Below are 24,203 nucleotides of genomic sequence, written 5' to 3'. Positions count from 1 at the left end.
CTGCCCGCCTCCAGGTCACACACACGCACACACACGCACATGCACACACCACGGGGGTCCCGGAACTTCTCATTGGCTGGCCACACTGTCCCCTTAGGCAGCAGCCCCTGACGACCACCCACAGATCATCTTTCCCTGGTTCCTGCACTCTGGACCCTGGGTTAGGAATTTCAATCACCTGGGAGCTTGTGTGAATACAGATTGCCAGGCCCTACACCCAGAGGCTCTGCTGTCGAGGGTCTGGATGGATAAAGGCTGGAAATCTTTATATTTAACAATCATCCCAGGTGGTTCCCAGTGGTTGGGGAATCGCTGCCCTAGAACCCCTGAAAGCATAAAGGCGGCCAGGTGACTGTCAGGATAAGGGCCCCCCCTTATCCCTGACCAGGGATCCACTCACTGAGCTTCAGGGACAAAGCCCCTCAGGAAAAATGAGGATGGGTCTTCCTGGAGTGAGCTAGTGAAGGGCCTGCGCCGAGGGACCAGGCTAGCCTGACCTTCAGTGGTCTGATGGGGGTAGTCTGGGCAGAGGAACAGCAGGGCTGGGTGTGAACACAGGCTGTGGCAGGGCAGGGCAGGTGGAGACACCCCCCCAGACACACACACACATACACACACTGTTCTGGAAAGAAGTCTGTCTTGAGGGGTGGCTGTTTAAAATGTGGGATGTCGCCCTGAGAGCCTCGTTAGCATGATTATGAGCTGGAGACTGAGAGCTTGGCTTGTTATAAACAGTAGAGAAGTGCGTGCTCCTGTCTGTGCCTCCCCACAAGACGGGGGAGCAGATCATAGCAATCAGCCACTGGAGAGGTTCCGCTCAAGGAGGACAAGCTGATGAAGTGCACGCAGGTGGAAATACCGCTTGCACAGGGGGGCAGCAGCCGCACCCTCTCATTCCAGGTCCCTGTGTGTGGGTGCCCAGCAGTCGATGTCAAGTCCAGCTCTAGGCCTCTGGCCTGGGTGTGGATGGACTGTCAGATCCTGGGCAAGATTTCCCTGCACGGAGCTGCTCTCTCCTCAGAGAGCCAAGGAGAGAGAGCTGCATCAAGTCAGAGCTCAGCGGATGTGACTTACAGGAGTAGCACGCAGAGTATTCCCGCACTCTTCACGATGATCCTGTGTGGTCAGATGCCCCCTGGCATAGCAGAAGTGTGCAGAAATGGTCACCCAGGGTGCAGGAATTGAATAAGGACCTTGGAGTATCCCAACACCAGCTTTGCTCATTAATGCTCAGCCCCTTGGTCCTGTAGTTTGGTGCTGTCCCGGGGACAGGCCAGCTTCCAGATGAAAATGCGCATCTCCTTTGGTTGTCTTCTGCCTGTCCCTCCCTTCCCCGCCCTCCCTGCTCTCCTCCCCAGGCGTCCCGTGGACCCTGCACACGTGGCTGGAGTCCCTGAGGATCGCCTTCCAGCAGCACCGCAGGCCCCTCATCCAGTGCCTGTTAAAGGAATTCAAGACCATTCAAGAGGAGGAGTACACGGAGGAGCTCATCACCCAGGGCCTGCCCCTGATGTTCGAGATCCTGAAAGCCAGCAAGGTGAGAGGGGCTTAGTGCCGTGGGGTGTCCGCTGAGAGTAAGGCCAGAGCGTGGTTTTCAAGCGATCCCTCGAGCAGCCCCTGCCCCTGGCCCCTACAGGTGAAAATCCCTGCTGGCTAAGGCTACCATGCCATCATTTGTGGGGCAGCAGTTTAGCTTGGCACCTGCTAGGTCCCAAGGCCTGAGGCACATGGGACACAATGAAAAGATACCCTTTAACCCAGGGAACTGGCATGAAAGTGGGGGGGTGAGGATAACAGCAACCTGTGCGCCTCCACAACACAGCAGGGTGTGAAATGCTGTTAAATTAGGTGCTCGGACCCTGACAGGTGTGAGATGGTGAGGAAGACTAGAGCAGGCCTGGGGGGACAGATGAGTCCAGTGGGAAGGAAACCCCTGGTGCTCGCCTCTCCTCACTGGCCTCCTAATTCCTGCTGATGCCTTCATTTCCAGCACCCCTTCCTCGGGGGCATTTATTGGGTTTTGGGAATGATCAGCCTTGGCGTGCCCATCCCCCAGTCACCATGGGGTGGAAAGCCCAGGGCTGGGGAGGCAGAGACACCAGGGGACGTAACCCGAGGGCTTCTCAAGGGCCCCCAGGCGCCCCCAGACAGAGTAGGACACAGGTTGAGAGCATGGACATGAGAGACAAACGTGAGGGCTCAAACCTGGCTCTGCCACTTACCAGCCTATGACCCCAGTCAGGTTAGCTCACTTCCCCTGCCTCAGTTTCCCCATCTGAAAATGGGGCCAATGATTGTATTAATCTCTTGGACTGGTTATAAAGATAAAATTATATTGTATGGGGAATATAACCAAAATGAAAATGCATACATTGTACAAAAATGAAAAATTATGTAAGAATTAAATAAAATAAAATAAAATATAAAAATAAATAAATAAAGATAAAATTAGTCAATGCCCTTCAAATTGACCCTGTCACTAGTTCGTGTTTCTAGGTGATCTCTATCATAAAAATGACCCGGCCAAGGGGCGTGGTACCCCAAGCCTACCCGAAAGGGTGTCCCGTAAAAGTACCCCTCAGTCAGGATGAAAGCAAATTCTTAACATCCCCCTGCAGCCTGGGCACCAACAAACCTGTAACAGGCTGAATGTCAGCTCCTCTCCTTGGGGTAACATGGGTTACCCCAATTTGTCAACTCAGAGTGTTAAATAAAAGACCCTAATCACAGAGGCAATCAGTGTTTCCCAAATTCATTTAACCTCAGAACCCTTTTATAATGAACTGCCTGAAGATACAAATGAAGATTCTTTAAGCTAAAGCATGTATTTTACATTTATCGCAAGCCTGGTACAATTCTAAGCACATTACAAGAATTAACTCAGGCCTCGCAAGCAACTTTTGAAGGAAGTACCGTCCTTATCCCTACTTAACCAATGGGGAAGTTGAGGCAGAGAGGGTGAATAACTTGCTCAAGGTCACACAGCTAGTAAGTGGCAGAGTTGGATTGAACCCACACAGACTGGCTCCAGCACCAGCCTTCCACCCCGTACCCGAAAATAGGCTTTGTGGAACTCTCTCCCCTCTAAAACAGTGGAGCCTGTGAAGTCTCAGGGAGAATAGGCCCCAGAATCCGAAGGGCAATGGGGGTTCCCCATGGAGAGGGAAGGGAGAGCGGGGGTCTAGCGAGTCCCATTAGGTAGTCTTATTAGCACCCCGTCCTTAGGGAGAGCCTCAGGGACCCCTGTGGGCTGGATTTGTGCTTCATGTTCCCGCCACTGAAACCCCAATGGGAGTAGGTGTGCCAGCCCTCAGGTAATGAACTTGAGCGATTCCATTTAGAAGGAAATCTGCTGGGAGTGTCTGGAAATCAGACTCTCCTGCCTTTCACCCCTATTCCTCCCTCCAGCTTGAAGATAGACAGGTAGGTAGGTACATAGATAACGTGTAGAGAGAGAGAGATAGAGAGAGAGATAGAGAGAGAGATAATGGGTGGATAGATGAACAATAGTGGAAAGAAAAGGCTTTTGCCTAGGATTACTTAAGGAACCACTTAATGAAAAAATTCCAAATCTGTTCCCAGGATCTGGTGGTCTAAGTGCTTCCTGGTTTGGGTTTTTCTTCTTTCTTCAAGCTATAGTGTGAATTCAGATATTACTGAGGCATCTGTGTATTAAGTTAACCTAATCTATACATTTTTAAAGTGAATTTTATTATGACATACAGAAAAGAGCCCAGGTCACACCTCTAGAGCCCAGTGAATTTCCACAGGTGAACCCACCTGTGTGATCAGCACCCAGAAGCTGATCATCACCAGCACCCACCAGATCTTATGCCCCCTCCATCACTGTCCCCAAAGGACAGCCAACAGCTCTGCAGCAGCAGCAGGAGGCTGGGAAGAGGAAAGGGACCTTTTGCCAGAAGATGTGGACTAGATTCTGCTCCCTGAAAGCCGGACTCAGGGGAGTAGGAGCAGGGCAGAGGCAGCTCCTCCGGGAGAAAGGGCAGCCTGGAGAGGATCGCGCATTCCATAGTGGGGTTTGCTCTCACAGGAGCTCAGTGGCAGTCCCTACTGGTGAAGTGTGGTATTGCACAGAGGGAGAAAGGCACTGAATTGCCCATGGGGACAAACCTTCCCCAAGCGTGGGACCTTTCTGTGGTTAAGACAGGACAGAGAAAATAGCAGAGAAATTAAGACAGTTGAGAAAGTGTGCAAAGCTCTGCCCTCATAAAGCATCCTCCTGGAGGGGAGTAGCCATCACACATTCTCCCTCCTGGAAAAATTTCCTGTTCAATCCTGTCTGCTGATCTGTATGAACCAATATCTGGTTTTACCAGCGTAGTGGATGAGAATATAGGATTGCCATAAACAGATTCACTTGACTATCAACTCTTTACTGTCCTGTAAAGTGGAGTATGTGATTTCCCAGCCTTGACTTTGCTCCTTCATGCCTTACTTGAAATCAGGCCGCAGGTGTGCCTTTTTGCTTCCACTTCTAAGTTTTAACTTCAAAGTAATTAAGTATCTCTAGTAATTCCCAGGAGCAGAACAGTATAAATGTCTTGTGTATGTATGTGTAGTCATTTTTTATTTTTATTTTTTTAAAGATTTGTTTATGCATACAAGAACTGGGGTACAGGCCAGAGGTGGGGGGGTAGGAGGAGCCAAAGAGACAGAGCGGGGAGTAGAACAGGCAGATCTACTGAAATACACTGCTGAGGGGAGCAGAGGCCAAGGCAGGAGAGATCTGCTGCGCCATGTGGGTTGCTCCCTGGCCAACGGGGGATCCAAGTCATGCTGTAGTGACTGGCAATAGCTTGATAGCTTTCTTTAACCCCTGCACCACCAGGGAGGCCCTGTAGTCATTTCTTAAATACACCTGTTTAAAGAGAGCTCCTGGGGCCTCCCCTGGTGGCGCAGCGGTTGAGCGCTGGGCTGGGAAGCTGCCCACAGCCTCTGCAGCACCAGTTCGCTCCCCGGCCGCCAGGTGAGGGTCCCACATGGCACACAGACCTCTCCTGCCACCCGCTGCTCCCCTCAGCAGTGTACTTCGTCAGTCTGCCTGTTCTGCTCCCTGCTCTGGCTCTGGTGTGTTCTCTCACCTTCCCGCGCTTCTGACTGTACCCAGTGCTTGTTTAAATAAATAAAATAAATCTTTAAAAAAAAATAAAGAGAGCTCCTGACCCATTTCTCCCACACATTTTTCTCGGCATTTACTCATTTGCTGGGCACAAGTGTCCCCACCGTGCTACAGTAGTGACAGGGAGACACATTCTCTGCCCTCTTGGAGCTGGCTGTGTCCAGGGGAGGGGCAGACAGGCAGTAAGCAAGGAAATAAATCAGCAAGTGAGAAGTGTGATAAAGGCTATTTTAAAAAAATGAAACTGGACAGTGATTTTTTTCTCTGGGAAGAGGCACAGACAAGGTCTAATTTAGACAAGGTGGTTGGAAAGGTGGAGTGTTTTATAATTGTTGACAAACCCTGTTGGTTGATGGTGGTGTTGAGTTCTTTATCCTACAGATTGTCTGGTTGTTCTATCAACTGAGAGAGGGGTGTCGAAGTCTCCACATAAAATTGTGGATTCGTCTGTTTCTCCTTTCAGTTCTGTCAGTTTTTGATTCACATATTTTCAGCTCTTTTGTTTGATGGAAACACATTTAGGTGCAGTGTCTTCTTAATGAATTAACCCTTTTATCATTGTATAATGCCCCTCTGTTTCTGCTCGTTTTCTTTCCTTTGAAGTCTGCTTTATCAAATATTTATATAGCCACTACTGCTTTCCTTTGATTAATATTTGCATATTTCCCCATCCTTTCACTTTTAATTTACCTATTCACTATATATATAGAGAGAGAGAAGTGAGTTTCTTATAAACAGCTTTTCATCCATTCTGCCAAATTCTGTCTTTAAATTAGTATATTTAGACCTTTTCTATTTTGTTCAATGATACTTGAGGACTTGCATCTGTCATCTTATTTTTTGTTTCCTGTTTGGTCTCTCTGCCTGTTCTATTTTTTGTTTTTCCTGTGGACTATTTGAACATTTTTCATTGCATCTTTCTTTCTCTTTAGTGTTTTTTTAAAAGATTTATTTATTTATACATACAAGAACTGGGGTACAGGCCAGAGGTATGGGTGAGAGGATTCACCTGAGACAGAGTGGGGAACAAAACAGGCAGATCTACTGAAATACACTGCTTAGGGGTACAGTGGGCAAGACAGGAGAGGTCTGCTGCACCATGTGGGTAGCTCCCTGGGGATTGAACTCATGCTGCAGTGGCTGCAGTGAGCTTCATAGGTTGCGTTTTAACCCCTTGCACCACCAGAGAGGTCCCCTCTTTAGTATTTTTGAACATATCTCTGTGTATAGCTGTTTTAGTGGATGCCCAACTTCAGTCTGCCAGTGTCATCATTTTACCAGCTCAAGTGAAGTTAGAAAGTTTACCTCACTTTACGACCCTATCCTTGTCCCCACTTACAACATAAGTATCTTCCAGTATTTTACGTATATACATTTAGAACCACATCAGACAGCCTTACAGTTTTTTGTATCAAACATAATTAGAAACTCAAGAGAAATAAGAAAGCCTATTATGTTTACCCATCATTTTTTAAAAGAAAGAACTATGTTCTTTTTTTAAATCAACTTACCTTCCCTTAATGTATTTAGAAAGGAAACATTCTATTACTACCATAGATAGAATGGAAGTCTTCATATCAAAATACACGGGTGACTACAGCATTTTCAAGTTCATTGTGTGTTCAGTTTAATCTTGGTCACAACTCCAGGGGTGTGCATGACAGGATCAGACTTTACACTGGCCTCGTTTCTCATCCCAGGGGCATAGAAACCCTTCCAGTACTGCTCCAGCACCTTCTTGATTCTGAGATGCAATATTTTTCCCTTTTAACATTTCTCAGTTTGAAATCAATTTTTAAATGGACATGTCTGATTAATGCAGTGAGGTTTTTTTCTCTTCGTAAAAACTGCCATTAATTGCCTGACACTTTAGAATCTAAAAAATATAGGGTTACGGTTGAACTACAAGAAATTGCTGGTTTGGGAGTTAAAACATCATCACATATCAGCAGTTTCTTTTAACTCAACCTAATAGTATATTGTGCATTATCTTTTTTAGCTCTCATGGAATCCTCACCAGGGAGGTATTTGTAATCCACTTTGGAAGAGGCCCAGAGAAGCTGAGTAACTTTCCTAAAGTCACAGCTACTCAGTGAGGAGCCAGGACTGGGGCCCAGTGCCACCTGCCCACCCTACAGAAGTCCCACCTGAGCCACCTGCACATGACCTTGAGGTTGATCCCAGCAACCCTCTCCAAGAATAGAACATGTTTCAGTGGCTTGTTACAGCCCCTCGACTTTTCACCTCTCCCTCCGCTAGACCTCGGATTCCTCACTGTATTTATTGATGTCTACTGGCTTTTTAAAGCATTTTATGTGATTGAATCATTAATAAAATTTAGGGGAAGAGTAAGGGGTCAGAGAAGAAGAGAAAAAAGTGTCATCCCCAAAATGCACAGGAGTCCATCTCAGGAGAGTCTCCGGCAACCTTGATATTGAGAATTATGCTTCCTCCTCCCGTTGTTCTTCTGTCTTCAGAGGCCACATAGTTCTGAGTCTCAAGGACCTGAGTTCACCCCATGTGCACACCCAGCATCTTCTATAAGACACATGATGGCATTGTCCTTTGAGCACCCCAGAGAGCTCCTCCACCTTAGATTTCCTTTTTATATGTTAAGCTGTCTGTATCCTTCTGCTTCAGGGGTACAGTGAAGAAGATTCAAGAATAGTCAGAAGACCTGACATCATTATTTAGCCTAACCCTATATTTTTTAAATCAAAAATAATGTATTATGTCTATTACAAAAGCAATAGTTGTTTGTTGTAGAAAATATAGATAAAAAGAAATGAGAAAACTTTAAATTCCACTTAAAGGTAGTTCCTGTATTCTTCCAGATCTTTTCCTATATATATGTATGTCATTCCAAATATATATAGGCTTTATTTCCAAAAATACATGGTTACAAACTGTGTTGTAACCTACTTTTTAAAAAAATATATTATAAACATCTTTCTATCTGGCCCCCTTTTTAACCCCCATTTTCAACCCCCTTCTTCCAATAAAAAGCATCAAAATGCTGTGACTTTTTTGTGGATTTCCCTTCTGCAGAGCAGCAGTGGAAGGGAGATTGACTAGCCCCAGTGGCCCAGAAAGGAAAAATGTGAAGGATGGGGCATCCCTCAGAAAGGGGTTCCTTTATTCCTGGGGAGTCTATAGTTTTGCATCACAGAACCAGTCCCCCTTCCTTTTTTTTTTTTTTTTTTTTTTTTTGAGAAAGTGATTCCGCTGAGCACTCCTGGATCCGGAAATGCTTCAGCACCAGAATCAAATTCCTAAGAAAGCTAAATCAGGAGCACTTGTGTCTTAGTAATGGAGAGCCTGGTCACAGGATCAAAAGGACTTCCTGTTGCTATTTGCAAGATAATTAGTTGCTTCCAGAATTTTGGAGTATTGATAAACGTATAAGTAGGACAAAAATTTGGTTTCCATTCTATGAGCTACAGTCATTAGTAAATGATTAGGGCAGGAGAGAAGCACTTTAATTACATATTAAGCATGGATCCACAAACGTGCTAGAAATAGAGGATGAGCATTGTAAGCGGGCCCAGGGCCTGCTAGGCCCAACTGCACTGTGACATCCGGGGAATTTCCACTGGGACCTGGAATAAGTCTGTGTGCTCCTCGGACTTGGGGAGACAGGACCATCACAGCCCCCTGCAAGGTGAGCTGCTTTCTTCCTTGCAGAATGAAGTGATCAGCCAGCAGCTATGTGTCATCTTCACTCACTGCTACGGGCCCTACCCCATCCCCAAGCTCACGGAGATCAAGCGGAAACAGACCTCTCGCCTGGGTGAGTGCTGCTGCAGGCTCTGGCCTGTCTTGGCTGTTGCTTTGTGAGTCCAGGACCAGAGGAACCAAAAGCCCTCTGGGAAGCGGGGAGAAGGGATGGAGTTGGAGGGCAACCAACAGGCTAGATAGAAACAGGAGTCGGGCAGGTGAAAGTCGGGTTCTCTGATGTGTGATAAAAATCTGCAGACTACACCCCAGGACTGTCTCCTGCAGACAGATATGGAGCATCGGAGCACCTAAACTGTGCCTCCCTCAGGCAGACCCTGAAAGAAAGCTAAGCTGTGTTTGGCAGCTCTAGCTCTGATTGCCCCCCGAAAGAGCTCTAGCCCAGATTGCCCCCCACTGCAGGGGGCAGTGACAGGCCAGCTGTGTCCCCCTGCAAGGAACTAGGAGAGTCGAGTTAGTGGACACACACACAAACACGCGCGCGCGCGCGCAGGCATGCACTGAAGACATACCTGAGCTGAAGAAATCGGACACTCTGCCATCCCACAAGTATAGAAATGCTCACTTCTTGCTCTTCTTGAACACTTGAATTGAGCTGCCAAGCCCTTGACCTACCTTGCTGGCTCAGGTCACTTTCGGGCCCCCCAAAAGGGTGGGGGCAGCAAGACTCATCCCTTGTCATAGCTGAGGACCCCCAGGCCATGCACAGCCTGCCGTGACTAGGCTGGAACATGCACTGGGGTTTCCCAAAACTGTTATTCCATCCTTCTGCAGTCCCAGCTTCTGGAATTTTCTAGCCTTTCCTTCAGGCATTGGCTCTCTTTGGAGGATCCTGGGGCTGCTGCAGTCTGGTTGATGGGCCTAGAAAAAAGGCAGAGAAATATTCGACTGCCTTGAAGATTGAAACCTGACCTGTCTGTCTCCAGGGCCTTCCTCGCTCCTGGGGAGTTATAAAATATTAAAGATAAGGATTCATTTTCCAGTGAAGTTTGGGAAAGTTTCCTGTTTCCTTTTCCTATAAAATCTGGGAAACATTTGAAAAATGGAAGCATCTGAAAATACTCTAGCAAAACCACTCCTTCGGAAACAGGTGAATAGTTTAAATTACTGAAAAGGCTGATTCATGTGACCATTTTAAGGTATTTTTGTTCCTGTCACAAAGCTTGGTCATTTAAAAGGCAACTTTTTGCTAAAATGAAAACTTTAGCCATTGAGTCCAAGGGGATTTTTCTGTACACCCATTCCCATAGCCAGGCCAGGGTCTGCCCAATTTCCACTTGGTAGAAAACTCGTGCTAATTAATAAGTCATTGGTGCAGTGTATTCTAAAGACCAACCAAGTCAGCAGGCTTTACAGTCCCAGGACTGAGCAGTAACCCGACAGCCAGGAGTTTCACCAGACACCTTGTCAGAGCAAACATCTGAGGGAGTTTCAGTGGCGCAGTATAAAATCTGCCTTCTGGTGCTATGGAAGTGGTCCCTGTCTCCCGGGACTGAGTGAGTCTACACTGTCAGTGCCAGCTGGCCCAGTGCCGGGCACATCCTCAGTCCTCCCTAAGCACTAGCCTTGTCTTCTCTGAGATTACCGGAGACGCGGGCAGGAGACTGGCATATTTGCCACTGGCCCCATGAGAGCAGAGCTTGGATTTCGAACCACCTGGAGCTCAGCAGCCAGGGGCAGCCTGCCTGCACCACTGCCTTTAGCGGCCAGGGCCCCGAGCCCCAGGAGGAGCCAGGGTGGAGTGGCTGCACCAGGGAGGCAAATTTACCTCTCACACCTGCAAGTCATCTGAACTAAGGTACTGGGTGAGCCGTCCATGAGAAATGGCACTTTTTTTTTTTTTGTGGGACCCTCGCCGGTGGCCGGGGATCGAACTGGCACTTCAGAGGCTGCGGGCAGCCTCGCAACCCTGCGCTCAACCGCTGCGCCACCAGGGGAGGCCCGAGAAACGCCACTTTTAATCACAAATCAGTGATGAAGATTTCCTATAAAATCCTGTGAAGCTGTAACAGTGACTTGAGTCCCTGCACGGATTCTGTCTTGGTTGGTCACTGTCTCACCAGAGAGTTTATTACCTGGCTTCCCTGTCAGCTCCTGTTGGCACTTTTCAAAAGAAAAATCCAGACTTACCCCTTCTCTCCACTAAAGTGGCCCTTTCTCCTTCCCCTCTTCTAGATCCTCATTTCCTTAACAATAAAGAAATGTCTGACGTTACCTTTCTGGTGGAAGGAAGACCGTTTTATGCTCACAAAGTGCTGTTATTTACAGCCTCTCCAAGGTACGTACCGTCAGCGTTGAGAGCAGCTGAGTTACAGTTGCGGCTGTGGCTATTACTCTCCTTTGAATCTCAGTGTCTTCACTGAACTGGCAGATTATCTTCTCAAAATCAGGGATTCAAGAATACAAGGCATTAGTACACCCATGTTCAGAGCCGCATTATTCACAAAGACAAAGGTGGGCACAGCCAGGTGTCCGCCGTGGAGGGATGGATGGACTCGGTGCGGCCTGTACATAGATCATCCCCCTTAAGACAAGGCAGACTACAGGGCACATGAAGCTTAGATACATTATGTGGCATGAAATAAGCCAGTCACAGAAAGACAAATGCACAAATGCCATTGGATGCCCCTTGCCTGAGATGCCTAGAATGGCCACCTCATTGATTCAGAAGTGTCAGGTGACGCTATTGTAAGGTTCAGACACAGGTTTTAACTTCAGGTTGGATTAAGATTTCATGTGGGGAGGGGGGTTAGATGCAGAACCTCTGGGCATGTCTCTGGTGGCCTTCAGAATGGACGAGATACAGTGCATAGCCTGTTTCCCTCATCAGAGCACTGAGTCTCTTGCCAGCTGCGGATGCATTTGTGAGTCTCTGTGTTCTTGCTCAGGTTCAAAGCGCTCCTCTCCAGCAAACCGACAAACGACAGCACCTGCATCGAGATCGGCTATGTGAAGTACCCCATCTTCCAGGTGAGCCCGCTGCCACCGGACCCTGTGGGTTAGTCCCTGCGCCCACCTCTCCCCGCCTCACTTTGCCCTCCCACTGACCACCCAGTCATCCTGCAGCATTGAATGAGCACCTGCTGTGTGCCTGCGACAGTGCTGGATGTGGGGAACCTGGATAAAGGACAGTCCTCTCCTGGGAACTCATGGTCCAGAGTGGGGGTCACTGAACAATCAATTCTAATATGGGGTGGGGTGTACATAACAGAGGGGACTGGGGAAGACCCCCCTGGATGAAGCATTTTGAACTGAAATACTGAAGACTGAGAAGTTGGTGAGCCAGAGGGAGGGTTGGGGCTTAACAAAAAGGGGTTGGAAATTTTCCGGGGGAGAAGAGCAGGGAAGAAGTCCCAGAACTGCAGTTGAGTGTGATCAGGAATAGGCGGGCATTAGGGAGCTGGTGTCAGTTTCACTTTGGCCTGAACCTAATAAACCAAATGCAACTAGGAAAGGAAGTTCGCTTTGTCCGAGGCCAGATGATGCCGCCACGACACCTTCCATTTGGGGGGAGTTGACCCCGTTAACGACAGGTGTGGCACAGCACAGCAGGGCACAGCGGCTCTCTTCCCCTGTCCTCCTTCCTTCATGCCTGGCTCACAGACCCCGCAGTGACAGTCACTAGAAGCTCGCACCCCTCGCCAGCTTTGGGCTGGCTTTTCTTCTGCTCCCACATGGAGCCAACCCCTGCTAGCGTGCCAGTCTCCATACGGGGCAGGCCTGCAAGGAGCCGGGGTCACGCAGTGCTGCCCTCCCGTTGGCCAGGGTCAGTCAGCTGCTGTGGGAGTCCAGGGGGTAGAGGATAGAGGATTCTGAAAGGAATCTTGTTTCTCCTGGGTCAATCCCAGAAGAAAGCCCTGGGAAGGGTACGCAGGTGAGGAAGACTCCGTCCTGTCCTTGGGACTCATCCTTCACGCGGCTGAGACCGTTCAGAAAAGCAGGAGGCCGGGCTGGCAGAGACCGGGGTTGGGGGCAGGCTCCCAATCTGAACTCTGAGGCCAGAGCTGTGTCCTGTCTAAACAGATATACCCCACCCCGTCCCTCGCCACCCCCCTCCCCTTCAGCATCACTGTCCCTCAGGTGACCTTGGACAAATGGCTCAGGGAGAGAGGGCATTCCAGGCGGAGGACCAGCATAAACAAAGGCACAGAATGGACAATCACAGGGTGTGCTTGAGGGAAAGTGATTATTGGACCATCTGGCTGGGTCTTGGGTATGTTGGTGACCAAGAAAATGCCTTCAGCTCTCATAGCATGGGCCATGTGGGGGGAAGGCAAGCCAAGAGTGGTTTGTTCCACCATTAACCCTGGGCTCCCAGATCTTGCTGGTCAGAGGTTGCCAGAAGAGAAAGATGTGCTCACACTAGCCCCTGAATTTATGGCACCTGAATTTCCACCACTAGAGATGTGTTCCTTTGGTTATGATTTAAACTTCAAAGTAAAGAATCTTTCCCAAACAACTATGAGCAAGACACTCTTCCCTAAGCATCATTATCCCCATTTTTTAACAAGTGACTCGTTAACACCTATGTGGGTTCTCGTGCTGATCAACAAATAGAACATGAGAAACCATCCAACTCGGCACCTGGTGCTTCATGGCCATTTTCAAATGGGTTATTGTTTTCCTAAGCGGTAACTGAGACGCCGCCACAAGACCTCCCTGCTCAGCACAGACCTAGTAAAATCAGTTCCTTTGGACTAAGGGTTGGGGAAAGGGTGACAAAAGTTTTCAAAGACAAAGCCAGCCTGGGTGAGCTCTCCCACTGGGGTGGGGGTAGCAGAGAGGAAGCTGGACCCCAAGGTGGGCCTAGAGAGTTGCACACTCTCAGCGCCTTTGCCCCCACTTTCCAGCCCCTCAGCACATTTTCTACTCAGCAAAGTGGCCTCAGCCACTGTTGGGTTTGGAAGTCTCCATAGAATTGCTGTCTCGCTTCAGACTTGGGGTGGGGAGAAGGGTGAAGAGCCTTTGTGGAGCTGCAGCTGTGAATGAGGCACTGACCTTGGCTTGCAGGTGGTTACCTGGATCGTTCTTCACACTTTTATCCTTGAAGAAGCCAGGGCTTGGAGAACACCCTTTCTAAATGGGAATAATGGTAATAACAAGCCCTAGTTCTTGAGTGCAAGCTGTGTAAAAGGTTTGAAACCTTGAAATAGGTCTCAGTCTTAGCTGCAAGTTGGGAGATTTGAAGATTCCCAGGGTCCAGGCCATAAATCAGAGTCGGAGTGTGGCTGAGGCCGCAGGATGTGAGGTCACCTCCCTCGTCCCATTATCCAGCCAGCAGCTGAGGAGACGCCTTACAGAGGTTCTCAAACATCAGTGGACCTCAGAATCCCCTGAAACAGGGGCAGGAAGATGAAAATGTACTTGTTAAGACACAGAAAACTTGTTAAATTCCGATTCCAGGGCTCCCATCCCAGAGTTCCTCATTCTGCAGGCCTAGGGTAGGGCCTGAGAATTTCTATTTCTGGCAAGAACCCAGGGGAGCTCACACCATCCTTCCAGCGCCCCACAAACTGTCTCTCACCTTACCAACAGGGCAGGGACTCAGGTGAAAAAGTGGTCCAGGCCTCTGCTGAGGTCCAGACCCAGGCCTGACTGACCCCCAGATCTAATCACCTTCCCTGCTGTGGGGACTAGATCTTCCCTAAGAATCACCCAGCCCTGATGAAAGAGCCTTAGGCCAAAGGGCCAGCTGGGAGCCTGAGCTAGAAGCTGCAAAAGGCACATTCCCACCCAGCTCAGAGGGCTCGTGAAGGGGCACTTACCGCCTGAGCCTGGGACGAATCCTGGAGGTTCCTGTAATAAGAACCGACTTATCGAAGGCACTCAATAAATGTTTGCTGGGCGGACCCGCTGAACAAGGGCCCAGCACAGCAAAGGGCGCCTCGCAGGAATCCCAGGCCTGTAATTGCTTCTGACTGGGGAAGGTTTCTGGCCACATTAGCCTCAAGTTACTGTAATGGGAAGGGAGGATTTAGCAGGCCCTCGGGACTTTCCCTTGTGCCCGCCCCTTCCCCATAAACGAAGCAAAGCCTCATTTGCGGCTTGAAATAGGCCAAGTAGGGCTGAATTTGACCCAGAAGGAGGCTCCCAGGGGCCTGTTCACTTCACTTCCATGCTGACAGAAGAATTTTCGTAAATGAGGCTGCCTCGAGTTTCCTCCCCCCACGACTGTTTAACATCACACGCGGGCGAGAGCCGGACGCAGCTGAGGCTGCACCTGGCAGTGGGGCCTCCACGAGGCTGTGGACGCCATTTAAATCCCTGCTTCATGCAGGCTGGCAGCTGCCAAGGAAAACAACTCCATAAACAGGCCCTGCGGCCTAATAAAGGTCTGTTTCGCCCTCTTGCAGAAAAGGCATGCTTTGGCAGTGTCGGAAGGTGGCACGGGACAGCCCAATTTAAATTCCATTAGCCCCGGGATCTCCATCCATTAAGGAGAGCAGTGTGTAGAGTGGAGCACCCGATCCTGAATAAATGAGATAACGGGTTAGAGAAGTGCTTTGTAAAGTCAGAGGCCCTGGGTTTCGGGCAGTTGTTATTATGACTCTTATTGTTATTATCATCAGTTTAGCCTTTATCAAAGAACGGTGCCAGGGAATAAATAGATTTTAATAAGGCTAATATCCCCACATTCGCTGATGCGATATTTTAGACACTGATGGCCCTGCAGGGTGAGGGAAGGGAGGGTGAACAGCGCTCTTATCATTTCACACCACCCTCCGCCCCACCATGCACGCACCACCATCTCTGAGACAGGGAGGTGGTCACCAGAGCCCAGTCCAGCCATGTGAGGCTCAAACACGAAGGGGGGGGGGTGTAGAGGGAGGAATGGCCACTGAGCAGGTTTTCTTTGAGCCCATGCAGACCGGTAAAGGAGGAGTCAGAGTCCTCAGTGGGTTTTTGCAGGTCTTTTATTGGGGTTCACCAGGCATATGTCAGGCAGGGGTGCTGGGAGGCTGGCAGTCCTCCCAGCCCCCAGCAAATCCTCACTATCTGGGCTCTCCGGCCTTCTCTCGGCTTCTGCTGCTGCTGCTGGCGTCCCTGTGATGCCACCCTTAAAAGCCCAGTCTTAGCCCAGGTGGATCCCATCCACCTATGCCCGCACCCTACTCCAGGTGCCCGCCATCAGGCATGCATTCAGGACCGCAAGGATCCATCATCTATCCTGATGGCAGGAGGGCAGAAAAGCCTGACATTTTTCCTTACCCTCCAAGGGGTCATATTTCTGTGGAAAATGCCCTTGCTGCATGCAGATGCTGTGCTCAGTGCCGGGAACACAAGGGCCCAGCCCTGGTGGGGATAACACTACAGCCCTGGATCGTGGACTGCCTGGCACTGGCAGAATTGAGCAGATCTGCAGTGGCTTCACAGAGGTGGTGACCACTGGGCTACATCCTATAAGAGCGGGCAAAGTTCAACAAGTGGGGGAGAAGGAGAGAGCAGCCAAGCAGAAGGAACAGCATGGGTGAAAGCATAGGACTAAAACGGTGGTGGGTTCTGATACAGCAAGTGTTTGGGAGTGGTCAGAGTATAAAAGGCAGATATTATCAAGTTGAGGAGGAGAGAAGGGCTGAGTGGCAGATGAGAGCTGAAAAATTAAAGTGATCCATTTATAGCAGCAGGAATCATAAATAGCCTAAAAGTGGAAACAACCCAAATGTCCGTCAGCTGATGACTTGATACACAAAATCTAGTTCAGGAATACAAAGGGATATTGTCCAGAATGATGTGGTGACAAATGTGACAACAGGGATGAAAGTCTGACAATATCACACTAGGTGAAAGAGACCAGGCACAAAAAGACACACATGACTCCATTTATATGAAATAAATAGAACAGGCCAATCCACAGTAGGGTCAGGGACTGCTGTAAGAGGAATTGGGGGAAACATTAGGAAATTAGGTTGGGGTAACTTCATGAATATGCTAAGAACCACTGAACCGTACACTTTAAACAGATGCATTTTGTTACATGAAATCTCAAAGCTGGAAACAATATTTTTTAAAAAGATTAAATACACACACACGAAGTCAATCAATCACTAAGTGTCTTGAGTGGCCCGAGTAAGAAAGCAAGAGCTCAGCAGAATCACTGCTGGAAAAGATTTTCCAACCTCAGTGAAAGTTAAAGAGCTGAAGTGTATTGAGTCTGGCTGTGTGCCTGGCCCCTGGAGGCCTGTTACATCTGTCCATTTAATCCTCATCCCAACTCCATTAAGTAGTAGTTATTGGAGTCCCCATCTCACAGAAGCTGAAACTGAAGCACAGAGAGCCTAACCTAACTCAGGTCACTCAGCCCATCTACATATTTCATTTAGGGGTGGGGCTGCTAATTCTAACGCATCCATAGGCCTATTCTATTTAATGGACACTGGTTTGCAAAGCTCTGGGTCTCTGCACATCACTCAGGCCTCCTGAGTCATGTGAACAAAGAACAGCCAGGCTTGTACCTTCCATCCTGTCATAAGAGGTCAAAGCCCTGGGTGTCTAATGGCTTCATCTTGGACCTTGTCATGTTGTGAGGAGAAGCAGGTGTTCCCTGGGAACCCAGTGCTGCCCCCAGGACTGAAGCAAGAAACTTCGGCTCACACTAGGTCACATTTCCAGGAGAATGGCCTTTGGTGTAGACTCTTTAAGCCGCACTGCGTGGGCAGCTCTGGATGGGGTGGAGGTGGGGAAACAGCTCACAGTTGTCATCCCCAAGTGGGGGCAACCACCCTGGGAAGCAGAGCTTAGGACTGTTACATTGGACCTAGGGGTGGACTTGGGAGCCAGGAGACCACAGGAAAACAGATTCCAGAGAACTAGAAGGAAAATATCCAACCAAGAAAACTGTTCTCGATGGGCTTCTCTTGTGAGGCAGGGCGGTCTCGGATATGGCCGGGTCACGCAGAAGCAAGACCACTACGAGAGGGTGTGAGGGGCTCGGGAGGCACGCAGGTGATTATGCCCAGGTGTGTGGACACTCGCTCACTGTGTCCTTTCTTGCAGCTGGTCATGCAGTATCTCTACTACGGTGGCCCCGAGTCACTTCTCATCAAAAACAACGAGATCATGGAGGTAAGGAAGCTGGTGCATCGTTGCAAGCAAGCACCTGGAAGCCCAGGTCACTGACACACATGGGCAGCACCCTGGGGGGCCTGGATTGGGTTTTTATTTGAATGCAGCTTTGGGGTCCTGCTGCCTCCTTAAACATTCCAAGCAGGAGGCCTCCTGTGGAGGAAGGAAGGAAGTCTGGGGTGCTGGGTGGGCTCACCCAAACCCAACAACTTGGTAAAACCCAATTCCTGCTGGTTTGGGGGAGTAAAGTCAATTTACAGAAGAGACTAGCTTTAGCTCTAGGCACAGCTACGGAGGAACTTTCCTGGCCATTTCATCTCTGTCATTTGTAAAGGAATTACGTCCTGCAAGCAGTCCTTATACCACCATGTGTCCTTTGTTGGAGAAGCAGCAAGCTTCTCTACAGAGCTCTCCTGGCTTCATCGGGGTGACCATCCCACATGATTCAGCCTCTCCTCCCCCCACAACCCCCGAACACCCCACTCCTCGTCTCAGGACCTTGTTTCTACTCCTGTCTATGCAAAGCCAAGCTTTCCCCTGCTCCTTCCTAGAAGTAGAGCTCTTGTTAGTTTCTTACTTGGGTTTGGCTTTGGACCTAAAGCCGAAATCATTCTCATAACCTGAGCAGAAGAGCTGGCAGCCCTTTCAGGTGGCAGAGGCCCAGGTGCCTGGCTGATGGGAGATGTCATGGCACCATCATTCAAGAAGCAGCCCTCTATGGTAGTTGTAACAGGGACGAGACCTGGTTTACATCCAAACTCTGCCTATGCCAAGCTGTGTGATCTTAGACAAGTTACATGACCTCTCTGAGCCTTAGTCATCTCGTCAGTAAAACAGGGATAATAATATCTACTTCATTGGGTTCTGAAGATTTTGCAAGCCTTCTAAGGTGCTTAGAACAGTGCCTGGCATGGAGTGCCAGAAGGGTTATGCATTCAGTACATGGCCCCTTCATCCTTTCCTCCTTACTGACACCTTCCTGGGTGCCTCCCACCACCACCCCAAATTGCTTTCGTCTCTGTGGACCACTACTCTGACTCTGCTCCTTGACCTCCTTGACCTCAGGACCAAGATGCAGTCTGAAGATGTGGGCTCCTCTATAAACATTTTTTTTATTATTTTAAGCCAAAATAATGTGCATTTAAATCATATAATACAGAAGGCTTACCATAGAAAGCAGCTTACCTAGGGACACAGCAGTGAAGCAAGTGGACCGAGAGCCCTACCCTGTCCCCACCACACCCCGGTGAGGGTGACAGGCATGACGTCATGTCTGGTGTGAGAAGACAGGACAAGGGGTCAGGTGGAGATGGAGGGAGGCGACCTGAGGTAGGGTGGTCCGGGGACTTCTCTGAGAGGTGACATGTGGAGAGAGGCCTCACCTCTGGGCAAGTGGAGGACGCAGGCCACATCCACATCTATCTCGTTCAATGGCTACGTCCTGGTTTCTGGAAGCAGCCATTGTAGGCTTCTTGTCTTGACCTGCTGTGATGGATGTGGATCTGGTTCTCCTTGACCTCACCCCTCACTATCCTCCCCCACAGGACATTTCGATCCCTGTCTCGGTCCGTGAATGTTGTTACCTTTGCGCCTTCAGCTGGGGACGCCACTACCAGAGATGAGGCTTTTTCTCACCACCCTCAGTCCTTTTTACCTCCCAGCCTCTAACAGCTGTCTTTCTGCTTTTTAGCTTCTGTCTGCTGCTAAATTTTTCCAGCTGGAGGCGTTGCAGCGACACTGTGAGATCATCTGTGCAAAGAGCATCAACACCGACAACTGCGTGGATATTTACAACCACGCCAAGGTAACCGACCCCACCTGCACCTGCTCCTTTCCTGCCCACACACCCGAGTCGTGGCAGAGCCTGCTGCTCTCTGCTTCCTGCCGTAGACAAGATGCCTGTCCCTTCAGCCCTTCCCTCCACAGTACGGCGAAAGCAGGAGCCCAGACATTGCCAGACCAGGGTCGTTCCCAAATCGTGCTTCTCAAACTCTGCTGTGCCCAGGAACTGCTGCTCTGCACTCGACTCTGCAGGCCCAGGGTGGAGGGGAGGGCCTGGGGTGGAGGGGAGGGCTTGGGGTCTGCAGCCTAACAGGCTCTGGGTGAGGCCTTTGCCGCTGGCCTCTGTCACCTCGGGAGCAAGAGAGTCTGGTTCTCCAAGTGTGGTTTCCAGCCCAGCAGCAGTCACGTCTTCAGGGAACTTGTTGGAAATGTACGTTCCTAGGGTCCCACCTCAGAAGACCTACTGTGTCAGAAACTGGAGGGGGAGGCAACCATCTATGGTGAGATGATTCTGGTCCAGTTTTGAGGGTGAGAATCACTATTCTAGAACTGGGGTCCCAGTGCTGCCTGCAGGTTAGAGTCACCTGAGCACTCAGAATCCTCAGGTCCCGGACCTCTCACTGACAAAGCAAATCAGCCTCTGCTAAAAGGCCTCACTCAGTCCTTGCCAGGGGCTCTGGGATGTGGCCAGGGTTGGAGGCAGGTTGTCGGCCCTGGAAGGAATTAGTCCACTAGTCATATGGGCCTAACCCTGAGTCCTAATCCAAAGATTAGGAGATGGGAGATTTCTGAATGTTTCCTTTGCCACCTCCCCCCCCAAAGACCACAGCAGGGGACCCAGGACTCTGCTTGACCTGCTCCCCAGTAAAGGTGGTGAGTTCAGCCCAAAGGCCAGTCATCACTGCATTCTCAGGAGCCACTGATTTTATCCAATTTGTTTCACAAGTGGGTATAGCAAGACCAAAAGAATTAAAATCATCTGGCCAGATGCCATTTCATTTTGTTTCGTGTGCTCAGGACAGGGGATTAACATTTGCTAAGAAGGAACGATGAAATGAGCTGAGATCTGGAATTAATTTACAACAAACAAAACTTTGGTGTCCACTTGTGACGGTGGACTTCCCAGGGCAATTTCAGCATCCATGGCTGAAGGGGCAGAGGCCTTAAGACTATCAGACTCTCTTCCCGGGTAGAGAGTCCCTTGGGTGCTTTTCTGCACAGTAATCAGCTTAAGATTGAAAAAAAAAAAATTCAGTACACACGCCTTGTACTTCCACAGCTCTGTAGAGTGACAACTGACGTGAATAATGCTCTTTGCTCATTATGAGATATCAGATTGCACTGGCGATGTTATGTCGTATGCCAATATCCAGGAGTCCTTTTAATGTACAAGCACCTGTGCTGAAAACCTTGTTGCATCACCCCTTGCAATCCTCACCACCACCCTTTTAGGTAAATGCTATCATTAGTCCCTGGTCGTAATAAGGACCTGAGGCACAGAGAGGTAAAGTAACTTGCTTAAGGTCACGCAGCTGTTACTTGGATTAGTGTATATGGTAAAATATCATAACATGAAATTTACCACGTTCACCATTCCTAAGTCCAGAGCTCAGTGGTTCTAAGTGCGCTGTGTAGCCATCACCACCAGCCATTTCCAGAACTGTTCGTCTTCCCCAACTGAAACTCTGTCCCCATTAAACTCTAGCTTTCTCTCACTCCAAAGAGCAAGGTGTTAACCCTGTGTTTTACCTGCGCTCATTGGCCTGACCTAATGTTTGAAATATTTGCAATCATCCTTGAGGTTCAAAATTTTTGTGATTGATGGTTAATAAATCAAAAAGTACAGTCAACTAAATCCTCCCCACCCGCCCCCCGCCCACCACGCACACACAGTTTTTGAGTTAGGAGACTTTTACCAAAATCTGGCTTCTCAAGACACAGCAAAAAGAATTTTTGTTTTCAATCTTAAGCTGATTACTGTGCAGAAAAGCACCCAAGGGACTCTCTACCCAGGAAGAGAGTCTGATAGTCTTAAGGCCTCTGCTCCTTCCCAGCATGGATGCTGAAATTGCCCTGGGAAATCCACCGTCACAAGTGGACTCTGGGCGGCCTGTCGCCTTGGCCCAAAACCTGAATTCCACAACCCACTTTATTCACTCTGGACTCCGTGGCAGCTTCTCTAGTGGATCTCATTATTTAATGACGCAGCACAAAGCAGGTATCAGGCCCCCATCCCTCACCCTCCCGAGGACGAGCTTGTGCTGCAGGCTCAGAGCTCCCGAGACTGAGAACTGTCTCCCATGTGCACCTTTGCAGCCAGCAATTTGCCTTTTCCAAACACCAGCCTTTCAGGCCACCTCCTGGAGTGCTTCCAAAGCAAATGTCTGCCCATCCTGATATTTGCACAGAGCACAGAGCAGTACCCGCCACCCCCTGCCCTCTCTATGCGCCGCTTTCCCTGTGCAGCAGCTAATGACCACGTGCCATGTGGATTCTATTAGTGACAGGTTGTGCTGCAGATTGAGGCTAGTTTAGTAAAAGAGCCACCAAAAAAAGACACCACTACTTGCCTTGGAACCCCAGGAAATGCAGGCAGTTAGAGGCTCATGACCGTATTTCAAATGTCAGCAAGGTCTTGGCAACACAGCCTCTGTGCTGCAGCGACACACTTGAGATAGCCGTGGAGTTTCATACAGATGAGAAGCCCACCCCATAAATACATGGTTTAGCCTCTGTTTTCTTTCCAAGCAAAGCTATCCCCAACTATTCAGGCATGAAAAAGGAGGCCCTGGAGCTTCTGATGAGCCTTCCACGGTTTTTCAACTTGAGAACAAGAACAGGCTGGTTCATCTGATTAAATCTAAGAAAATACAGAAAACTCAGCTGTGCATCATGATGGAAAGCACCCAGATCTGGACACCAGGGGATTCCTTCGTGGCGTTTATGAGAATCCACAATTTGCCAGGAGCTGCATTCATCAGAATATAGCAAGGCAGGCCACATGGTCCCTTGTGTTGGTTTAGTCTGCCAGCACCCATAGCTCTAGATCTGCTCCTCACCTCAATCCTACTGACAGCTTGTGCTACATAAATCTTCACTGCAGAACTGTCTTGTGCATCATGAGATTTTAGAAGCATCCCTGGCTTCTACCCATTAGATGCCAGTGGCATACACACCACCAGCTCCCAGTTGGGAGAATAACATGAGTGAATGCTTGTTAAAGGACTTAGACCCCTCTCTGCAGCTCCACTAACATGCTAGTGGTCAGTATGTAACTGAAAAGCACAATTCCCAGCAGTTAAAACACTTATTTTGTGATAATTGTCGTCAACAGGATGGCTGGAAGTTTCTTCTGGTCTCCACACCATTCCTTCTGAGGTCAGCTGGCCTGTCAGCTGGGGTTGGCTTTGCTGACCCTGCCTGAACTCTCTGGCTGTCGGATATTTCTGTTGTGCGGAGTGCTGGGGCCACATCTGTCTATACTGTCTACACTGTCTGTCTACTGGGCTGGCAGTTCACGTGGTCCCCCACCCTGCCAGCAGGCTGGCCCAGCCTGTTCTTGTGATACAGGCAGGGCTCTGAGAGCGTGCAAGCACACACAGTCACTTGAACTAACCTCCAACTGGCAACTCTCACTTCTGTCACCTTCTATTGGCTTGAGAAAGCACCAGGCCAAGCAGTGGAGAAATGGACCCCAGCCCTTTGATGGGAGCAGCTGTAAAGCCACATCCCGCGGATGTGACTGCAGCAAAGTGTGGAGGGTCAGGCCTCTTTTGCAGACCCTCTACCTAATAGGTGGTCACTGCCCTTGCATGTGAGAGCAGTTACGTGCATATCAGATACCTAACCATCTCCTGCTTCCCCTCCACTCCACAGTTTCTAGGAGTCACAGAGCTCTCAGCCTACTGTGAAGGCTACTTTCTCAAAAACATGATGGTCCTCATCGAAAATGAAGCATTCAAGCAGCTCCTCTATGACAAAAGCGGCGAAGGGACGGGCCAGGATGTGCTGCAGGACTTACAGAGGACGTTGGCCATCAGGATTCAGTCAATCCACTTGTCATCTTCCAAAGGTTCGGTTGTATGAGAGGTCGGCTGCAGGGAATGCTCCGTGGGGACCTTGCCTGTTCTGCTGCGCTGGCTTCACACCGATACGTACAACCTTCACTGGCGTCTCTTTCTGGCTGGGCCAAGGAGCTGCCTCGACTGCCTCGGCTTCTCCTGAATAAGCAAATTCAGCTCCCGTGTATTCCTGTTGAAAAACCAAGGACATTCCAAGGTCCTTACAGCTGGGTCCAGAGCCTGCCGGTCGACATGGGGCTGCCAAGCTAACCCCATCTGAAAGCACCCCCAGGGCATTTGAACACCCACTGCTGGGAACTGCTGACAGGTGGATGGATTGAGAACTGAAGGTCATTCAGGTTCCAGGTTGACCTTTGGAGAACTTGACTGTACTCACCCTGAAGAGCGTAGTACTTACACAT

General features: G+C 49.4%; 1 protein-coding gene across 4 annotated transcripts in view; it reads left to right on the top strand.

Moving 5' to 3' along the window:
- The window catches only part of ABTB3 (ankyrin repeat and BTB domain containing 3), a gene marked incomplete at both ends in the record, with an annotated part of 237,663 nt that extends 213,857 nt beyond the window's left edge, over positions 1 to 23,806 (top strand). For all 4 annotated transcript variants that reach the window (XM_084256323.1, XM_084256322.1, XM_084256325.1 and 1 more), the window contains 7 exons: positions 1,359 to 1,537; positions 8,825 to 8,930; positions 11,051 to 11,153; positions 11,764 to 11,845; positions 17,870 to 17,938; positions 19,629 to 19,742; positions 23,597 to 23,806. In XM_084256323.1, coding sequence (XP_084112449.1) covers positions 1,359 to 1,537; positions 8,825 to 8,930; positions 11,051 to 11,153; positions 11,764 to 11,845; positions 17,870 to 17,938; positions 19,629 to 19,742; positions 23,597 to 23,806 — 863 coding nt within the window. The remainder of the gene's footprint in view (positions 1 to 1,358; positions 1,538 to 8,824; positions 8,931 to 11,050; positions 11,154 to 11,763; positions 11,846 to 17,869; positions 17,939 to 19,628; positions 19,743 to 23,596) is intronic.
- Positions 23,807 to 24,203: the final 397 nt, after the last annotated feature.

This window comes from Talpa europaea, assembly GCF_964194135.1.
Source record: "Talpa europaea genome assembly, chromosome: 15".
In the NCBI taxonomy this organism is placed as follows: domain Eukaryota; kingdom Metazoa; phylum Chordata; class Mammalia; order Eulipotyphla; family Talpidae; genus Talpa; species Talpa europaea.
This window is presented reverse-complemented; position numbering and strand designations above follow the sequence as displayed.